General features: G+C 41.5%; 1 protein-coding gene and 7 non-coding genes across 8 annotated transcripts in view; 7 read left to right on the top strand and 1 right to left on the bottom strand.

The window, feature by feature from the left end:
- Positions 1–2,418: 2,418 nt before the first annotated feature.
- LOC141325654 (uncharacterized) overlaps positions 2,419–19,626 on the bottom strand; it is a 246,712-nt gene continuing 229,504 nt past the window's right edge. Inside the window, exon 4 of the mRNA XM_073834419.1 lies at positions 2,419–3,903. Within this exon, the coding sequence (XP_073690520.1) occupies positions 3,173–3,903 (731 nt within the window). The 3' untranslated portion in view covers positions 2,419–3,172. The remainder of the gene's footprint in view (positions 3,904–19,626) is intronic.
- Positions 5,218–5,291, top strand: trnat-agu (transfer RNA threonine (anticodon AGU)). The gene has a single exon. It is a non-coding gene; the product is annotated as a tRNA-Thr (tRNA).
- Positions 5,493–5,582, top strand: trnar-ucu (transfer RNA arginine (anticodon UCU)). The gene is given in 2 exon segments: positions 5,493–5,529; positions 5,547–5,582. It is a non-coding gene; the product is annotated as a tRNA-Arg (tRNA).
- Positions 5,738–5,811, top strand: trnat-cgu (transfer RNA threonine (anticodon CGU)). The gene has a single exon. It is a non-coding gene; the product is annotated as a tRNA-Thr (tRNA).
- Positions 6,240–6,313, top strand: trnat-ugu (transfer RNA threonine (anticodon UGU)). The gene has a single exon. It is a non-coding gene; the product is annotated as a tRNA-Thr (tRNA).
- On the top strand, positions 6,857–6,930 carry trnat-agu (transfer RNA threonine (anticodon AGU)). The gene has a single exon. It is a non-coding gene; the product is annotated as a tRNA-Thr (tRNA).
- trnar-ucu (transfer RNA arginine (anticodon UCU)) lies at positions 7,132–7,221 on the top strand. Its single transcript is given in 2 exon segments — positions 7,132–7,168; positions 7,186–7,221. It is a non-coding gene; the product is annotated as a tRNA-Arg (tRNA).
- On the top strand, positions 7,377–7,450 carry trnat-cgu (transfer RNA threonine (anticodon CGU)). The gene has a single exon. It is a non-coding gene; the product is annotated as a tRNA-Thr (tRNA).

Below are 19,626 nucleotides of genomic sequence, written 5' to 3'. Positions count from 1 at the left end.
GATAATTTATTTTCAAAAGATATACAGCTGAATCTCAATAAATAAGAATGTCATGAAAAAGTTCATTTATTTCAGTAATTCAACTCAAATTGTGAAACTTGTGTATTAAATAAATTTAATGCACACAGACTGAAGTAGTTTAAGTCTTTGGTTCTTTTAATTGTGATGATTTGGCTCACATTTAACCAAAAATCCAGGTTCTCAGCTGAAAAACTTTGGGTAACTGGGAGATGAGTGAAGTCTTGCTTTCGCACCTGTCCCACAAGCAGTGCTAGTTTCTCCTTAAATGCTATTGAGTCATTTTGTCATCGCTCTGAATTTTCTAGCTGCCTCGCGCATCACCTGTTCAATTGCGATGACACAGTTTGTTAAATGTACCAATCTGTAGGTGAATTTAACAAATAATTAGGCTATATGATAATGACTGAGGGAAATTGTAGTTTGAAAGCCAACCTTTATAATCAAACACCGATATGATAAAAGTAAAACATATATTTACAACTTCTAATTTTAATTTTTCATCTTCAAAATATGTCTCTGGCATTGTTCAGAGGGCCGGTCCAAATGTGGGGGTGGGCCACATTCGGCCCGCGGGCCTTAGTTTGGGGACCCCTGCTATAAACCATTACTGTTCATTTGATTGGAGAGAATACAGCTCCGCTCCTCTTTTGTCAATGACTGTGTCACACCCTACACCAAACACAACACACTACACCACACCCAGCATTTAGGACGCTAAAGGGGCCTCCTGCATCCACCAACCAGCCAAAGAATTTGGCGGCCCTAGAATTTATTTCTGGTCCCTAGTGCTTCCTCGTAAGTGGGAAGAAAACTTTTACTAGAGTGAGTGTTTAGGAGAGAAATCTGAGGCTTAAATCTGCACAAGAGTCATTCAGAAGCTTCAATTGAAGATCAAAGATTTCAAACATTCTTTTTTATGCTAATGACTCTGTCATTGTGACATCATTCTGTGTATTTCAATCTGGCAGTGTGTTCTTCATGAGCAGTACTAATTTGTCTCGGACACCACAAATTGAACTCATTACTATTAATAAAATTGCTCCAATACTAGAACACACTGATGTCAAGATACTGTGCTGGGAGGAACGACGGAGACATAGATCAAAGGAACAGTTTATTATAGTCCAAAGACACAGGGTAACCCACACAAGGAAATAGGAAAGACAGACGTATTGGAAAATAGAGACCCAACAGAGACAGAATGCACAGACTTTGATTTTAATATATGGGGTAACTGGGGAACACGGGTGCACAGAATGACTAACTGGACTAAAGGAAAGGAACGCAACCAAAAAAGGGCACACAGAAACAAAAACAGGTCCATATCCCTGGCATATCATCCCCCTTCTGGAAGGTGCATCCTTGCACTGATGGAACAACAGGAGGAGAATGGACATCCAGGAGGAAAATGATTAACAGAGTCCAAGGTGGAGATGACAGAGGGAGGAGCCTTCCTCTGTATGTCCTCGTGTCTCCTTCCCTTTCTCAGGGAACAAGGGTTGTAGTTGTAGCCCGAAACGGTGATGTTAAAAATGCTAACAATGTCTTTTAAAGGGATAGTTCACCCAAAAATGAAAATTTGATGTTTATCTGCTTACCCCCAATGCATCCAAGATGTAGGTTACTTTGTTTCCTCAGAAAAACACAAACGAATATTTTTAACGAAAACCGGTGCAGTCTGCCAGCCTTATCATGGAAGTGGATGGGCACCAGACCTTTAAAAGTAAACAAAAACATGCACAGACAAATCCAAATTACACCCTGCGACTCATGATGATACATTGATGTCTTAAGTCACGAAACGATCGGTTTTTGTGAGAAACTGAACAGTATTTGTATCATTTTTTACCTTTGATACACAGCCACGTCCATCTCTCCTGAGCACGAGTTTGGCATCAGTCACGTCACATGTGCACGCGCTTCTGGCGTAGTATACGCAAACGCCGTAAGCGATCTGTTGCATGTATACGACACTCATTGTTTACACAGAGCACAGAGATTGTGGATATAGCGGCTATTCAAAATGGTTATTACTTGCGCGTATCCTGATTGTTTAAACCGATTTAAAGCTAAAAGATTACATTAGTTTGCACAAACTCATCCGGGACTTTTCACTGATTTCCCCCTACGGCGTTTGCGTATTCTACGCTAGAGCGCGTGCTCATGTGACGTGACTGATGCCAAACTCGTGCACATTACAGATGGACGTGGCTGTGTATCAAAGGTAAAAAATTATATAAATACTGTTCAGTTTCTCACAAAAACTGTTCGTTTCGTGTCTTAAGAGATCAATGTATCATCATGAGTCGCAGGGTGTAATTTGGATTTGTCTGTGCATGTTTTTGTTTACTTTTAAAGGTTTGGTGCCCATTCACGTCCATGATAAGGCTGGCAGACTGCACCGGTTTTCATTAAAAATCTTCGTTTGTGTTTTTCTGAGGAAACAAAGCAACCTACATCTTGGATGCATTGGGGGTAAGCAGATAAACATCAAATTTTCATTTTTGGGTGAACTATCCCTTTAAACTCTCCTGGCTGGCTCGCGCTATGCTTTTGGGGCAGCGGTGGCCTAATGGTTAGAGAGTCGGACTTGTAACCCAAAGTTTGCAGGCTCGAGTATCAGGTCCAGCAGGGATTGTAGGTGGGGGGAGTGAATCACAAGCGCTCTCTCCACCCTCAATACCACGACTGAGGTGAGTCCCTTGAGCAAAGCACCGATCCCCCAACTGCTCCTCGGGCGCTGCAGCAATGGCTGCCCACTGCTCCGGGTGTGTGTTCACGGTGTGTGTGTGTTCACTACTGTGTGTGTGTGTGTGTGTGTGCACTTGGATGGGTTAAATGCAGAGCACAAATTCCTAGTATGAGTCACCATACTTGGCCTCACGTCACCTCCTTTCCTTTCCTTATTGTGCTTCAACCAAAAAACTGCACCTTCTGTGAGATCTTTCAATTCATGATACAAATGTGAAGTTCTTACATTGTAGACATAGCAAACACATCCATATTATTCCTTGCTCTTTTATGCATTACCGTGTCAACTAGCTATATTGTGTTGGACTGAGCTTAAAGTGTACTATGGACAAAACATAATGCTTCAAAATTTGAATTAGAACGTTCCATTCTATACATTTTGTTTGAAACTCTTTCTACACTAAGGGGATCTGTTGGGTTTCTCTCTATTATGAATCTTCATGTGCCTGTCAAGGCTTCCTTTTAGACTAAAACAGTTTCCACACTGAGAGCATGTGTAAGGCTTCTCTCCAGTATGAACTCTCATGTGCTTGTTAAGGGTTCCTTTTTGATTAAAACTCTTTCCACACAGTTTGCATGAGTAAGGCTTCTCTCCAGTATGAACTCTCATGTGAAGGTTAAGGGTTCCTTTTTTATTGAAACTCTTTCCACACAGTTTGCATGAGTGAGGCTTCTCTCCAGTATGAACTCTCATGTGTCTGTTAAGGCTTCCTTTTTCATTGAAACTCTTTCCACACCACTGGCAGGTAAAAGGGCTCTCCATCGTGTGAATTTTCTGGTGGACTTTAAGATGTCCACTTTGAGCGAAACTCTTTCCACATTGAGAGCAGGTGTAAGGCTTCACTCCAGTGTGGACCCTCATGTGAATGTTAAGGCTTCCTTTTAGAGTGAAACTCTTTCCACACTGTTGGCAGGTAAAAGGGTTCTCCATGGTGTGAAATTTCTGGTGGACTTCAAGGTTTCCTCTTTGATTGAAACTCTTTCCACACTGTTTGCATGTGTAAGGCTTCTCTCCAGTGTGAATCATCATGTGTCTGTTAAGGTGTCCTTTTAGAATGAAACTCTTTCCACACTGTTGGCAAGTGTACAGCTTCTTTCCAGTGTGAATAATCATATGTGTTTTAAGGCTTCCTTTTTGAGTGAAATTGTTTCCACACTGAACGCAAGAAAAATAACTCCTAGTTCCTGTAGTTTGAGCTCTTTTTTGTTTAGAAGTCTTTTCAGACTGTAAGGAACAAAAAAACTGATCTTTCTCTTCAGTTTCATTCAGTACTTCTCTCTCCTCTTTCAGCGCTGTTAGGTCTAAGGTGGAAAAAAAGGAATAAAAGTTAACCCCAGTTTAGTGGCACAAAACAATTAACATCAAAACATGTAGATATGTAATGCATGTATGCTAGATCCTATACCAGGGTGTCCAAACCTGATCCTTCTCAGCCGGTACCCTACAGAGATTAGGCTGGCCGTTATACAATTAATAATAAAAAAAAAATTAGGAAATTTAATGACAGAGTTTAGGATCTACATATATCTATAATCTATACACAGACTGATCTCAATGTTTCTGTACCATTTTTGTCTCCTAGGGAATAAAATGCAACAAATTTAGAGAGAGACGAGGAAAAAAAAAAAAGAAAAATTCATCACACAATTCTTTCTGAGGTTTTATTAAGGGGGCAATTATGTTAGCCAATCAAAAAACGGGCTGTTACACTGACCTGTTAAGCCAATGTCAAAGTTTATTCATCTAATTTAAATCACTTTTAAAAACAACAAGTGTTTACTAAAGTGCTGTACAAGCATACTTAATTTAAAACAAAAACACATACAGTAGTGTGGAAAAGTGTTGGCTTCCTGATTTTATTTTATTATTATTTATTTTTGGGTTCGAATCCCAGCGGTGCCTTTCCACCGGTGGCTGTCTCTGGCCTCACTGTTGGATGGGAGACCCCAACTACACTGTATATTTTTGAACCGTGCCTCAATTGTGCAAAGACCTGAGGACCTGTCTTTCTGCCCGCACAGCGTGCCACTCGGCTGAGCTGGATAGGCACAAATCTGTAAGAAAAGCCCTCAGTGGCCCAGCCTGGCATATTGACCGGCTCTGTGGCGCAATGGATAGTGCATTGGACTTCTAGAATTCCAGATGAGGCCATTCAAAGGTTGTGGTTTTGAGTCTCACCAGAGTCACGCTTTTTGCCATTTTGTTAAGCCCATACTGCACAGTGTTGCCCTCGCACAGCAGAAACCATTTTGAGGCCTCCTGTTCTCAGCGTACATTGATTAAAAAAAAGTCAATCATATTTAAAAGGTAACAAAACATGCCCAAGAACCAATTCATTTTTGGTATGGCAATCACTGTCTTGCATCAAGTGGAGGCAGCAGGATGTTCGAAGTGTTGATTCATGCATCGTCTGAGCTGCCCTCCCCACGCCTAACAAGAGGAGTGGTGCCGTGGCTTAGTTGGTTACAGCGCCTGTCTAGTAAACAGGAGATCCTGGGTTCGAATCCCAGCGGAGCCTTGCAAACGACAGGTTGGATCTTTTTGCTCTCCCTTGGACCTGAGGCCCTTACAGTGCCTCTGCCTTTCAAACGACACCGCAATTGTGCAGAGACCCTAGGGCCTGTCCTTCCTGCAGAGAGAGCCTGCGCTCTCTTACCGTTGGACGGCCACAGACCCGAAAGGTCAGCCTTCACGCGGCTCTGCTTGCTACCCCCTTACGGGCTCTGTGGCGCAATGGATAGCGCATTGGACTTCTAGACTGCCAGACGAGGCCATTCAAAGGTTGTGGGTTCGAGTCCCACCAGAGTCGTGGCTTTTGGCTTTCTAGTAACTCTCATACTGTGCAGTGTTGCCCTCAGGCAGTAGAAATTTGTAGACATTCTCTTTTAAGCGTACCAGCACCTGGCCCGCCTCTGGATGTTTTGATCCTCTGAGTCACCCTCCCGACAGCCTTGCATGCGGTTTGGCGCCGTGGCTTAGTTGGTTAAAGCGCCTGTCTCGTAAACAGGAGATTCTGGGTTCAAATCCCAGCGGTGCCTTGGGCGGCTTTGCAGTCCAGCAAGCGCAAGCTTTTCCGAAAGCGACCCGGAAACAGGTATAGCTAGGGCAGCGAGTGGGTAATTTTGCAAATCGCCCAGACTCAGTTGTCGGCAAACGCCTTAAAGCTGTCCAGCGCACGGTCAGCCAACCCTTGGCCTCTTCTCTGGAAGCCTGGATCGTCTGAGTCGCCCTCCCGGAGGGCGAACGTGCTGCCAGGCTAGTCTAGTAAACAGGAGATCCTGCGTTCGAATCCCAGCGATGCCTTTGGCTGCGCGCCACAATACAGCCGAGCTCGTGCTTTACCAAAAAACGGACGGTGAATGGGGACACAGAGAAGCTCGAGGTTAGCGGGCGGTTTCTCTTGCAACACTACCCTCTCACCTGCTTTTGAAGGATAGCATCCCAGGCTAACGGATCCAACCGAGGTGGCGCCGTGGCTTAGCTGGTCAAAGCGCCTGTCTTGTAAACAGGAGATCCTGGGTTCGAATCCCAGCGGTGCCTTTCCACCGGTGGCTGTCTCTGGCCTCACTGTTGGATGGGAGACCCCAACTACACTGTATATTTTTGAACCGTGCCTCAATTGTGCAAAGACCTGAGGACCTGTCTTTCTGCCAGCACAGCGTGCCACTCGGCTGAGCTGGATAGGCACAAATCTGTAAGAAAAGCCCTCAGTGGCCCAGACTGGCATATTGACCGGCTCTGTGGCGCAATGGATAGTGCATTGGACTTCTAGAATTCCAGATGAGGCCATTCAAAGGTTGTGGTTTTGAGTCTCACCAGAGTCACGCTTTTTGCCATTTTGTTAAGCCCATACTGCACAGTGTTGCCCTCGCACAGCAGAAACCATTTTGAGGCCTCCTGTTCTCAGCGTACATTGATTAAAAAAAAAGTCAATCATATTTAAAAGGTAACAAAACATGCCCAAGAACCAATTCATTTTTGGTATGGCAATCACTGTCTTGCATCAAGTGGAGGCAGCAGGATGTTCGAAGTGTTGATTCATGCATCCTCTGAGCTGCCCTCCCCACGCCTAACAAGAGGAGTGGCGCCGTGGCTTAGTTGGTTACAGCGCCTGTCTAGTAAACAGGAGATCCTGGGTTCGAATCCCAGCGGAGCCTTGCAAACGACAGGTTGGATCTTTTTGCTCTCCCTTGGACCTGAGGCCCTTACAGTGCCTCTGCCTTTCAAACGACACCGCAATTGTGCAGAGACCCTAGGGCCTGTCCTTCCTGCAGAGAGAGCCTGCGCTCTCTTACCGTTGGACGGCCACAGACCCGAAAGGTCAGCCTTCACGCGGCTCTGCTTGCTACCCCCTTACGGGCTCTGTGGCGCAATGGATAGCGCATTGGACTTCTAGACTGCCAGACGAGGCCATTCAAAGGTTGTGGGTTCGAGTCCCACCAGAGTCGTGGCTTTTGGCTTTCTAGTAACTCTCATACTGTGCAGTGTTGCCCTCAGGCAGTAGAAATTTGTAGACATTCTCTTTTAAGCGTACCAGCACCTGGCCCGCCTCTGGATGTTTTGATCCTCTGAGTCACCCTCCCGACAGCCTTGCATGCGATTTGGCGCCGTGGCTTAGTTGGTTAAAGCGCCTGTATCGTAAACAGGAGATCCTGGGTTCAAATCCCAGCGGTGCCTTGGGCGACTTTGCAGTCCAGCAAGCGCAAGCTTTTCCGAAAGCGACCGGGAAACAGGGATAGCTAGCGCAGCGAGTGGGTAATTTTGCAAATCGCCCAGACTCAGTTGTCGGCAAACGCCTTAAAGATGTCCAGCGCACGGTCAGCCAACCCTTGGCCTCTTCTCTGGAAGCCTGGATCGTCTGAGTCGCCCTCCCGGAGGGCGAACGTGCTGCCAGGCTAGTCTAGTAAACAGGAGATCCTGCGTTCGAATCCCAGCGATGCCTTTGGTTGCGCGCCACAATACAGCCGAGCTCGTGCTTTACCGAAAAACGGACAGCGGATGGGGACACAGAGAAGCTCGAGGTAAGCGGGCGGTTTCTCTTGCAACACTACCCTCTCACCTGCAAACAGGGATAGCGAGTGGTTAATTTTGCAAACTAATCTGGAGAAGCAATCTTCAAAGAGAGCCAACAATCCCACGCTGACCTAACCCCCTCTCTTCGCCCCTCACTCTCACCTCTCTCCCTAAAAGCCTTTGCTTAAGGAAAAACACATGTTATTAGGAATGCACCGATACCGATATCGGTATCTGGTATCGGCCTAGATACCACATTTTCTAAAGTACTTGTAGTCGTTAAAAGTCCCCCGATACCGGAGACCGATACCACGGTCTGAGAAGTGTCTATGTTTGAGCAGCGTGTAAGGGGCCCGCCCCCAGGCCCCAGTTGCAGCTCAGAGCGGGGAGAAGGCGAGGCGAGACATGTCAGTCGTGTGGAACTATTTCAAAGTGAATGAAGACGACAAAACAAAGGTGGACTGCAAATTGTGCTCAGCGAAATTGTCCAAAGGAGGCTCAAAAGGTAGCGCATTTAACACAAGTAATTTAATCAAGCACCTAAAATCCCAACACGACAACGAGTACAAAGAGTTTACCCATGCTTCTAAACCAATGCAACCCACGCTGCAGCAAACTCTTGCAAGACGAGAGAAAATGTCCAGAGACAATCCACGTGCTGTGAAAATAACACAGGCAATTATCGAGTACATTGCATTGAGTGACCAGCCACTCTCGGAGGTAGAAAATGTGGGATTCCTACGTCTCCTCCATGTTCTGGAGCCCAGATATGATGTCCCAAGCCGCCGCTACATGACTGACACGGAGCTGCCTAAACTACACGACTCCGTGAAAAAACATATCCACAGCCTACTGCAAGCCTCCTCTGCGTTTAGTTTCACCACGGATATTTGGACAAGCAGTGTTAGCCCCGTGTCGCTAATTAGCCTAACCTCCCAGTGGATAGACGAGAGTTTCACGCCGCAATGAGCCATATTACATGCGAAACAATTCCGCGGCTCGCACACCAGCCAGGCTATAGTGCATGTGTTTGAGGAAATGCTCCAGACATGGGGTATACCTAAAACATCAGTACATGTTGTGCTTCGTGACAATGCCAAAAACATGATTAAAGCTATGAATGACGCAGGGCTCCCAAGTCTGCCGTGTGTCGCGCACACGCTCCAACTGGCTGTTCATGAGGGCTTATTAGCACAGAGGAGCATAGCTGATGCTATAGCAGTGGGGCGGAAAATAGTTGGGCATTTTAAACATTCAGCCTTAGCCTACTCCCGCCTCGAGGACATTCAGGGACAGCTCAACCAGCCAATAAAGAGACTGCAGCAGGACGTACAGACGCGCTGGAACAGCACGTATTACATGCTCCAGTCCCTCATTGAGCAAAAGCGAGTGCTGGGGGTGTTTGTGTCCGAGCATGAACTCCCTGACTATCTCACCGCTCACCAAGGGTCTCTTATGGAGAAGACTGTTGCCATCCTCGCCCCCTTTGAGGAACTAACTAAAAAAGTGAGCAGCTAAGACGCACTAGCCTCTGATGTCATCTCAGCTGTGCTAGTGAGACTTCTAATCAGAGAAACAGACGAGGACCACGGCGTCAAGACAATGAAAGCAACCTTACTGGCAGCTGTCAAGAAGCGCTTCAGTGACGTCAAGACCAACCCACTGTACTTCATCTCCACCATACTTGACCCAAGGTAAAGTCTGTGTGCTATAGGTATTCAATGATAAACTACAGTACTAAATGTAAGATTAATTTCCATCTGAAGTATTATATTATATTTTTGTAACTAAAATACACACATACAAATGTATGCAATATATATTATGAAATATATTTCCCTTATTACTACCAGAAAGCCAAATGGCTGGCATTTGTGACAGTGGTTTAGGGGAAACTAAAATCAGTCCTATTTTTCCACATATTAATACATTCATGAATTTTGTTTAGGTATAAAGATCGCTTCTTCTCCAACAACACTGCTCCGGAGGCCAAGCTGCACCTGAAGCAGGAGCTTTAGATGTCCAGAGCTGAGGCAGAGGGGAGTCGGGCAGAAGCTGCAGAACCTCCTGCTAAACTTTTTCTCAAGGCCCAGGCCAGCACTAGCAGCAGTCTGGACACTGTATTTGAAGAAATCGCTAAGGAGCAGCCCCAGGCAGCACAGCCGCTGGCAGCAGGGTCTGCCATTGAGCTCGAAACATACCTCGGAGAGGCCCCAAGCCCTCGTGAAGACAGTCCTCTGAAGTACTGGGGTGTCAACAAAATCAGGTTCCCCACTTTGGCTAAAATGGCCCATAAATACCTCTCAGCCCCATGTAGCAGTGTGGAAAGTGAAAGGCTTTTTAGCTCAGTGTCACACATTATAGATGAAAACAGAAACAAGCTGACTGCTGATAATGCAGAAAAGCTACTTTTCGTGAAAAAAAAAAAAACTGCCACTCACTTTTTCTAAATAGGCTCCATTTAAGTGAGTCGTCTTAGACTTGATGTTAATACCTACCTCAGTTGCACTGACTGCCACAGTTCTATGTTGGTGGATGTTGTTAGTTTATTCAAATATTGTGCACTAAATAGCAAAGATGTTTATTAATGCCCCTTGTGTTGTCCAAAGCGGCAGAGTTTACAACAAACTGAAAAAAATACTTGAGTTGCACTGTCACTGTTTAAATTTTTTTTATAATTATTTATTCTGTAATATGTTGCAGACAACATGCTTTTCATTTTAAATAAATGTTCTTAATTCTAAACTAGTCCCTTGGTTGTTTTTTTTTGGTTTTTTTTTTTGTTAAATTATATGACTAAAGCTGTTACCTGTAAATTTAAATCATGTTTTTATTAAGTACTCGGTATCGGTATCGGCGAGTACTGAAATGCAAGTACTCGTACTCGTACTCGTACTCGTTTTCCAAAAAAGTGGTATCGGTGCATCCCTAATATATATACAATGCCTCTTCCAATATATAATTTCATATAATGTGGGATATATTTCAATATACATAACAATATATTAAATAGTATAATAATATGTATTTATTCAATATATGAAAACGGCAATAATTGCAGTATTGTTCCATATATTGCAATATATTACTTAAATATATATAATATATTATTATATAATATATCATATGATATATTACTATGTAAATTTCACAATATATGGAGACACAGACACATGAAATATATTGTCACATAATATATTGAGAAATATATTTTTGCTGCGTAAGGGCATACTCTCAGATCCCTTGTACAACAATTTTATCCATGAAATAAACTAATCCCCAAAGCCAAAGCATTTTAATACATGAAACAAATATTGATGATCGACACGATCAAATGCTTTTTCTTGATCCAAAGATACAATTCCAACATTAACATTGTACAATCTTAAATATTCTAAAAGATCTCTCATTAAAAACAAATTGTCATAAATACATCTTTCTGGAATACAATAAGTCTGGTCATCGTGAATCAAGAGATCCAGTACTTTTTTGAGTCGATTTGCAATACATTTAGACAATATTTTATAATCTGAATTGAGAACAGCAACAGGTCTCCAATTTTTAAGCAAACACAAATCTCCTTTCTTTGGAAGAAGAGTAAGGACTGCTCTTTGACAACTTTTTGGCAGAACCTTTAACTTAAAACTTTCTTCCAAAACTTTAAAAAAAAGTCTTGTCCAATTACTCCCCAAAGAGACTTATAAAACTCAGCTGTAAGTCCATCATAGCCTGGTGTACGTCCTATTGAAAGTTGCTTTACCGCATCAGTTATCTCTTCAAAAGTGATGTTAAGGTCAAGAGACAGTCTATCTTCTTCTTTTAAAGTTGGTAAGTCATTAAAAAGTTCACATGTTGCTTCAAGATCAATGTCCTCTTTGGCATATAATTCTGAATAAAATTCAATAGCAAGTCTTCTCATCATTAGGGGGTCAGATGTAAAACTTCCATCAGGATTTCGTAAACAATACATTGGATTATCATAAGCCAGTTTTTTTTTTCCAAATTGAAAAAATATTTTGTAGGTGCATCCATATCATTGATGGTAGTAAACCTTGTTCTAACAGGTGCTGATTTCACTCTTTCATGTAAAATATTCCTTAACTCCTCTTTTTTACACAACAGTTTCTCTTGCACTGCAATATCATTCTTATTTAACAGTGAATCATATAAAACAAAGATATCTTCTTCTAATTGAGACATTTTCTTTCTAATACTAATCCAAATTTGTGACGAAAACTGCTGACAGAAAAGCTTTATTTGGGCTTTTCCCACTTCCCACCATTGAAGAAGATTTTCATAATTGCTTTTTTGTTCAGACTACTGCTTCCAAAAAAATTTCAAACTTTTCATGAAAGTCAAGGTTATCCAACAGCTTATTACTAAATCTCCAATAAAAACAATGAGGGATCGTTTGAGTTAAAAATAACTTTAGTGAAATTAAATGATGATCTGAGATTGAGCTTGGGCTTCTACATGCTTCTTCCATTCTACTACGCATTGTATTCTTAACATAAAATCTATCTAACCGTGCTGTACTTATCCTATTTTCTGTCACTTTTATCTATGTATATTGTTTAATTTCCTTGTTTTTCTCCCTCCACACATCAATAAGGCCACACTCTGTGACAATCTCTTTTAAACAAGAGGCTGACATAAAATAGGGTTCCTCCCCATTCTTGTCATAAATAAAATCCAAAGTGCAATTCCAATCTCCTCCAATTATCAGAAAATCATCAATAGAAAAGGAAGAAACCACATCTTTAAATTTAAGAAAAAAATCAATCCTCTCTCTACCCGTTGTAGGGGCATAAACATTAATTAGATTAAAAACCCTATACTTGATTCCCACCTTGATTCCCACCTTTACTATCTCAGATTTAGACAAAATATTAACTCTACATCTAGGTGTTGCAGCTCCTGCACAAAGGTTAGTACCATGACTTAACACATAATCACCCCCCCCACCACATTCCCAAATCACTTTCATTGTCTTCAGTACAGTAGGGATTAAGTACATTTAATTTAGCTCAAAGGGAATCGAATATGATTCAATAGGGAATTTGAACAGAATCGCTGTTTTACGGCTGTTCAGAGTCGACCCGCGATTCATTAAACAAGCCGTGTAACAGAAACTCTGCAATGGATATTACTATCCAGAATATAGTGAAAACACTATATATTAGCACAGTAGCAAAATCGGCAGTTTAAGACATTAACTTGTAAGCACAAAACACAAGATACTTATCTTTTCTAATAAAAATATGATTTTATTGGATAAACCTAACACATACAAACTAATCTAACATAAACACACGCATTCACACAGGTTGCAGAAAGAGAAAGTGAGGAAAGAATGAGTTTAAAGGAATGAAAATATGAAGTCCCAAGTTTATAGCAATATGTGTAATTGCTTAGACCTGAACAACCATCAATCACTTAATTAACCCTCGTATTGAGTCTCTCAAAGAGGTTATTAAACTATATCAAATGCACCAGTTCAGTTAGAACCTGGAGGTTACTTGCGTTGCCTTGTGTAGAGGGAATTCCTTTGTCGCTCGTTCCAGAAAGGGGGCCTTCCCGAGGTTGCTGATTGGTTAGTTCTGTGGTCCTTTGTGAAGTCTTGGGCGTTGGCTTGGCTGAGGATGCGAGTTGTGCGCTGTTAAAGTTCAGGTCAGCGAAGACGTTTGGGTCGGTCGCGGCTTGAACAAAACTTAACAAGAACACGAAACTCTCAACGGAAAGAAATAAAGAATTAAAGTAAAAGACAGGAGTGTAATGATCTCCTCATGTTTCCTTTAGAGGAGCAGCTGGCATGCAGGCCAGGCAGCGTCGAGACGCGGCGGCACAAAGTCGTAAGAGATTGAGAGCATAAGAGTAAGGAGTAAGAGAGAGATTTGATGGTGTCCTGAGTATTTAAACTCAGCTTTTGGACACATCCCAAATGATGTCTTGACCAATTAGAACATTGTCCTAAGTCGGGGTAAGGTTAGTTTCTCCTCCCCAACCATAAATCACAATGCTATCTTATCAGTCCCGTGGTCCCAACTTTCCCGCTCTTGGCAAAGTTAAATTTGGACATGATTTCGATAACAAGACTAAAATACATTTTACAAAGAATTGAATTATAGAAACATTTCAAGATTGCAATTTCGAGTTCACGCATACCAAACATCAATATAAACCATTAAACTATTCAATAGTTATCAAAAGGGACATACACAATAAGTGATTAAAACATAATAGGCAAATGTATGGGTTACAAAGAGTATAGGAAGTTATGCATAGAAATGATGAGTTGCTCATGAGTCCTTTTTATCATCATTTTATGTGAACAGGCAGTTTCCTGTGCCATACTGTGGATGTAAGGATGTGTTCTGTGAGGGAGGAAAAGGTCAAAAGGGTGTAGAAAGAATTTAGTCTGTGTCCTGTGCGTGGGGGAGCCCACCACGCACAGTCTCTACTAGTGATTTCCCTCATGTGATGTCCAAGATGTGCATCTCGTTGACCATTAATCTTGGTTACTTGCCCCAAATTTGGGATTATCAACAAGGGTCCTTTTGTGTTAATGTTGCAAGTTCCTGGTTAGTTAGGTTTGCTTCAGGCTGGCTGGAGCCAGGTTGTCAAATGACAAATTTTATGACAGGGGTCTGGTCATGCTGGAGTTGCTGGAATTTGTGGAGTTTGAGGCTGTAGAAGTGTTTTTACTTCTAATCGAATCTCCTGAATTGTCTGATTCGCGCTGAAATCCTACAGTACTGTGTGTTTCTTGTAAAAACATAACTCGAAAACCCTTTAAATCTATACATTCTTTTAATAATAACCATTTACTTCTATTTCTAGCCCCATTTACATTTAAGGACCCTACTTTGAGAACATCCATAGTAAACAGGGAAAAGAGAAAAAAGAAAAAAAAGAAGACAATAGAGTAAATGCCAAGTCCCCATGTGCACTTATTTAGAATTTGTCCTAGTAGAACGACGTCTAACCTTTTCATTTTTAATTTTTTGCCTGACTGCTGTCAAATACTAGCCTGGGTTTCCCCATACTGCCTTGCGCGCAGTGCGATTTTATTCACGCCTTCTATGCGACTCACCGAAGCAGTTTGTTTATAACTATGGATCCAGCATGGCAGCAGATGCGAAGTTATATTTCGATGCAGCCTTAGATAGTGTTCTAAGTAGTTTAGAATGCAAGTTTATTTTGAAAAAAGAGCAACTTTTGGCGTTCGCTCTACATACGTCATCCGGTACAATTGAAACGATTGGCTATGAGCTACGCACAGGCGCATTTGATAGACATTTGTATCGCCCAACAAACGGCTCTGGGCATTTGTAAACCACACCTCAAATACGAGAAAATGAACATGTGGTTCCCAGACCACGATCCATGACGAACTTGTCTAGGCTAGTCAAATACTTCTTTAGCCTGAACCTTTTTTGCTGTGACAAAACTTCAACGCTACATTCCCTCCGAGCTTTCATTACAGATGTAACAAATTTATCTAAATCAGGAAAAACCTCTTCAATATCAACAGACTTCCCCTAAGTTTCATCTAGAAAGTTATTTATCTGATCCACAGAATAAAAATCCCCAGGTTTACTATAATCTACATCAGTGCATGAATCATCATCCCGAATACTCTCATCTTCTGAATCTTTCTCCACCTCATCATTTAATCCCATCATTTTTGTGATCCAACGCAACAGTAACATTACAGAGGTTAAACGCATCCTCTTCATTCCTATTAAGTATACTACCAGAAGCACTGTCATTCACCTCCACTATGTTAATGTTGGTATCACCACCATCAACTTCCCTCGTTCGTCCTTCCCCACTTTGAGCCCCTACATTGCCCAGTGGCCTTTCCTCTGCACTGCTCACACCCGACACTCCTGACATCCCTGCAACTTCCTCTGCTTGTTGTTTATGAGGGCAGGAAAATCTCTTATGACCGGTTTCACCACACTCATAACAACGCAGACTGTCAGTACTAGCATAAACCATGTAAGAGCTTTCCCCACACATTACTTGAAACAAAGTATCTAGTGTTTTAGTAGGGGATGATAAAAACATAAACACTTGCCATCTGAAAGACAAGACATGTTTAAGTTCGGCAGATTTACACCCCAACTGTATCGTTTTAACGGCACTTGCCATCTTTCCAAACCGAGTTAATTCTTGTACTATCGCATCATCTTTGACAAACGGTGGCACGTTAGAAATTATCACCTTCGTAGCTGGAGCATGCAGGGGTATAATGGGCACAAAACTTTCTTTCACCCACATTTCAATTAAACGACTTACTAGTTGTTCATTCTTTAGAAAAACAACAACCGCTTTGTTCATGCGAGAGGCAGAAACTATTTTTATGGCCTTCCTGTTGTCCTGCTGCTAACAGCACGTCCTCGATCATAGTACCTGCCTCGGGAACGCACCTGAAACCATTCCTAAGCGAGAGAGATGGCTCTTCCCCTACAGGGGTAGACGCCATCCCGCCTCACTAAAATGCTGTGTATAAATTAACCTAACTAATATATCAGTGCCCCAAAGAAGGAAAAAATAAAATAAATCCCCCTCAAAAAGGAAAAAAAAGGAATATACAGCAAAGTTTTAGAACTTCACGCTCCCATATGTGCCTCTCACACACCACCTTCACTCCCAGCATGCAACACACACAGAGAGAGAGAGAGAGAGAGAGAGAGAGAGAAATAGATAGACATACAGATAGATATATACCGAATGTGGGATTTCTTTTCAGAAGTCGTACTGTGTACTCTCCTCTTCTGTAGTGTGGATACTGTATGAGCCATCGGGGGTCCCCTGCAGCTGTCATTGCGTGTGGTCTTAGACTGTTCTTATTGAAGTGCATGGCTGCAAGTTGAGTCCTGAAAAGTAGGAGATGTAAAAGTAGTTCAGTTTTTGCTTGAACAGATAAAATTCAGATGCATGTAGACAAAACAGACAGACAAAGACAGAGATAGATAGATACATTGACAAACAGACAGACAGCCAGAGACAGACAGATAGACAGATAGATAGATAGATAGATAGATAGATAGATAGATAGATAGATAGATAGATAGATAGATAGATAGATAGACCTTTGATACACCTTTATTTTTACATTATATAAACATACTTCAATTTGATATTTAAATAAACAAATTTAAAAACATTAACAACAACCAATATTTGACATTTTACAAAAATTTTCAATTTTCATTTTCAATTAAAAAAAACACAAAAGAAAACAACAGATAAATAAATAAAAGACTCATCCATTAATGTAAAAACAACTTGTTTTCATTCAACGCTGTACACAAAACATCATTTAAAGCCCAAATTTCAGTAAAACTATCCAAGATATTGGTCATTTTAAAATATGCAAATTCTGCCTTCAGTCTATTTGCTATTAAGGCCTTAAAAACCACTTCAGGAAAAACTTCTCCCTCTCCTTTCAGTTTTCTTTTGCGTGTCAGCCATATGGCCATTTTTGCTCCTCCTATCACAAAGTTGATTAATGAGACTTTTTTCCTGTCTGATGCGATATATTTTGGTCCAAAAATAAATAATTTATCATTAAAATCTACCCCCAAATCTCTAACCCACCCATTTAAAATCTGAAACAATCCTCTCAGCCTTGAGCAATTTAAAAATAAGTGATCCACTGACTCCTCAGTACCACAAAAATACATTCTTTTCCTAATGATGGATCAATGTGTGCCACATATCTGTTTGTAGCTATCGCCCAATGTACAATCCTCCACTGAAGATCCGCAACGCGTTTCTCTATGGGAGGCTTATACAAGGACCTCCAACAGCCCCTGTGGGTTGAGTCTGGTCTGAACAAATCTGACCACTTTGTCTCTTTACAGTCCTTCAGCACATTGTAGTGAGACACTTTCACACAAATGTGATATAGTGCCTTTTTCAAAATAGTCTCAAACCCTTCCAGCACAGGAGTTCTGAAAGTTAAAATCGAGCCCTCTTCTGGTTCCATGTCTACTGCTGCTGAAATGTCCACTCTAGGAAAACAACGTCCATGGTTCTGTTCCGCAGCTCTGTTTTTTCTTTTTGTAATCCTTATGGACTTAATGTTTGTGCTATTACACATTTACTCTGGACTTTTCCAATGTTCTCCATTATTTAAGTCTGTAATTCTTGTGCATCCCGCTCTTGCCACACAGTAAAATTAGCAGTGTCAACAACACAACACTTAAAGATTTACTTTTAACACTTCTTTGGAGCACATATGGTCCCATTCTATCGAGAGTAAAAATAACACTGACTGTAGTGTAGAACTTATAGTGTGTAACAATGGGAGTCTGAGGTGATGGATCCAAATGCAAGCTTTATTTGAAAAGACGTAGTCACAACAGGCAGGGTCAGAGAAGGCAAACAGTAACAAATGAAGATAATCCAAAGAGTAATCCGTAAAACACAGGCAGAAGGTCAAAATCCAGATGAGCAGTCCAAAGTGAGAAATAACAACAAACTATGAAGCTGGGATAAACTATGGCTAGACTAGGAAACAAACAGAACTGAGACAAGGCTATGAAACAAGGAAACTATGAACAAGATAAACGCTACGATAAATGCTAACAACGATCAGTACACACAGAGGGGGAAGGGAAGGCTTTATACCAAACACTTGGGGTCACATGACAGAAACAACCAATGGGAGACAGACACATGGAGCAGGAGAACCAATGAGAACATGACACATAAGGGCAAAGCATGGTGGGTTGAGTGAACACATAACAAAGAGTCCATATTGGAGTGCCCTCTAGTGGGGCTGCCGGGCACTCCAGCTGGTGATTGTGACAGTGTTAATAAAGCACCAGAAAGAGTTAAAAAAATAACACTGAGAGAATATTTGTTTACACTTGTTATTGTAGTATAAGTTTAACACTATGGGGCACTTGACACCTCTGGTGTTATTTTTTTTTATTTAGATTACTCTGTTAAGTGTTATTCATGGTGTTCTTATTCAGTGCAAAATATGTATTAAAAATATAGCTGCAAACAGCAATTACGGGGCCAAGCATTAAAAGGGAAAATGAGGAGCTAAGGATGGCATGGAACATAAGACCAACTGCAACAATGAGTGAAAGGAAGCCATTTTAAGATGATTTTAGTCAAAACGACAGAAAAATAATGTAGAACGCCTACTGACATGATTTAATGGCTTATTACATTTGACCAACAGGTCGCGCTGTTATCAAAACGATGTGGTGTGTTTAGTGTGAGGTGACAAAGGCAGACACAAAGTTTGGTGTCATTATGTCAAAGCTTTGCAGAGATAAAGCCTCAGAGTCATTTTGGCATCAAACCTAAAATTTGTTGTGGGGCTGTACGAAAATGGTTTCATCTATCAACATGAAATCCATAACTTTTTATCAGCACAGTGTGGCATCTATGTTGTCAGCATGACCCAAGGAATATTTTGAGACTAATTGTATTACAATAGGCTAATGCTATCTACAGTTATTAGCATTTTTGGACGTTTTATAATTGATAGTTAATGAATGGTTTATTACTCTTGACCAATAGGTGGCGCTGTTACCAAATTATTGTGGTGTAATCACTGTGAGGTGATAATGCCACATACAAAATTTGGTGCAAATATCCCAAAGCTTTGCAGAGATACAGCTTCAGATGCGATTTGGCATCTTTTCAGCAAATTAGTTGATGCGTTAAATGAAAGCAGTTTCAAATATCAACACGAAATCCATAACTTTTTGTCAGCATGGTCTGAAGATGATCCGAGTCAAATTTGGTGAAAATCCGACCAACGGTCTAGAAGTAGTTTGAAAAAGTAAGATTTATACAATAATCAA

This window comes from Garra rufa, chromosome 2 (genome assembly GCF_049309525.1).
Source record: "Garra rufa chromosome 2, GarRuf1.0, whole genome shotgun sequence".
In the NCBI taxonomy this organism is placed as follows: domain Eukaryota; kingdom Metazoa; phylum Chordata; class Actinopteri; order Cypriniformes; family Cyprinidae; genus Garra; species Garra rufa.
This window is presented reverse-complemented; position numbering and strand designations above follow the sequence as displayed.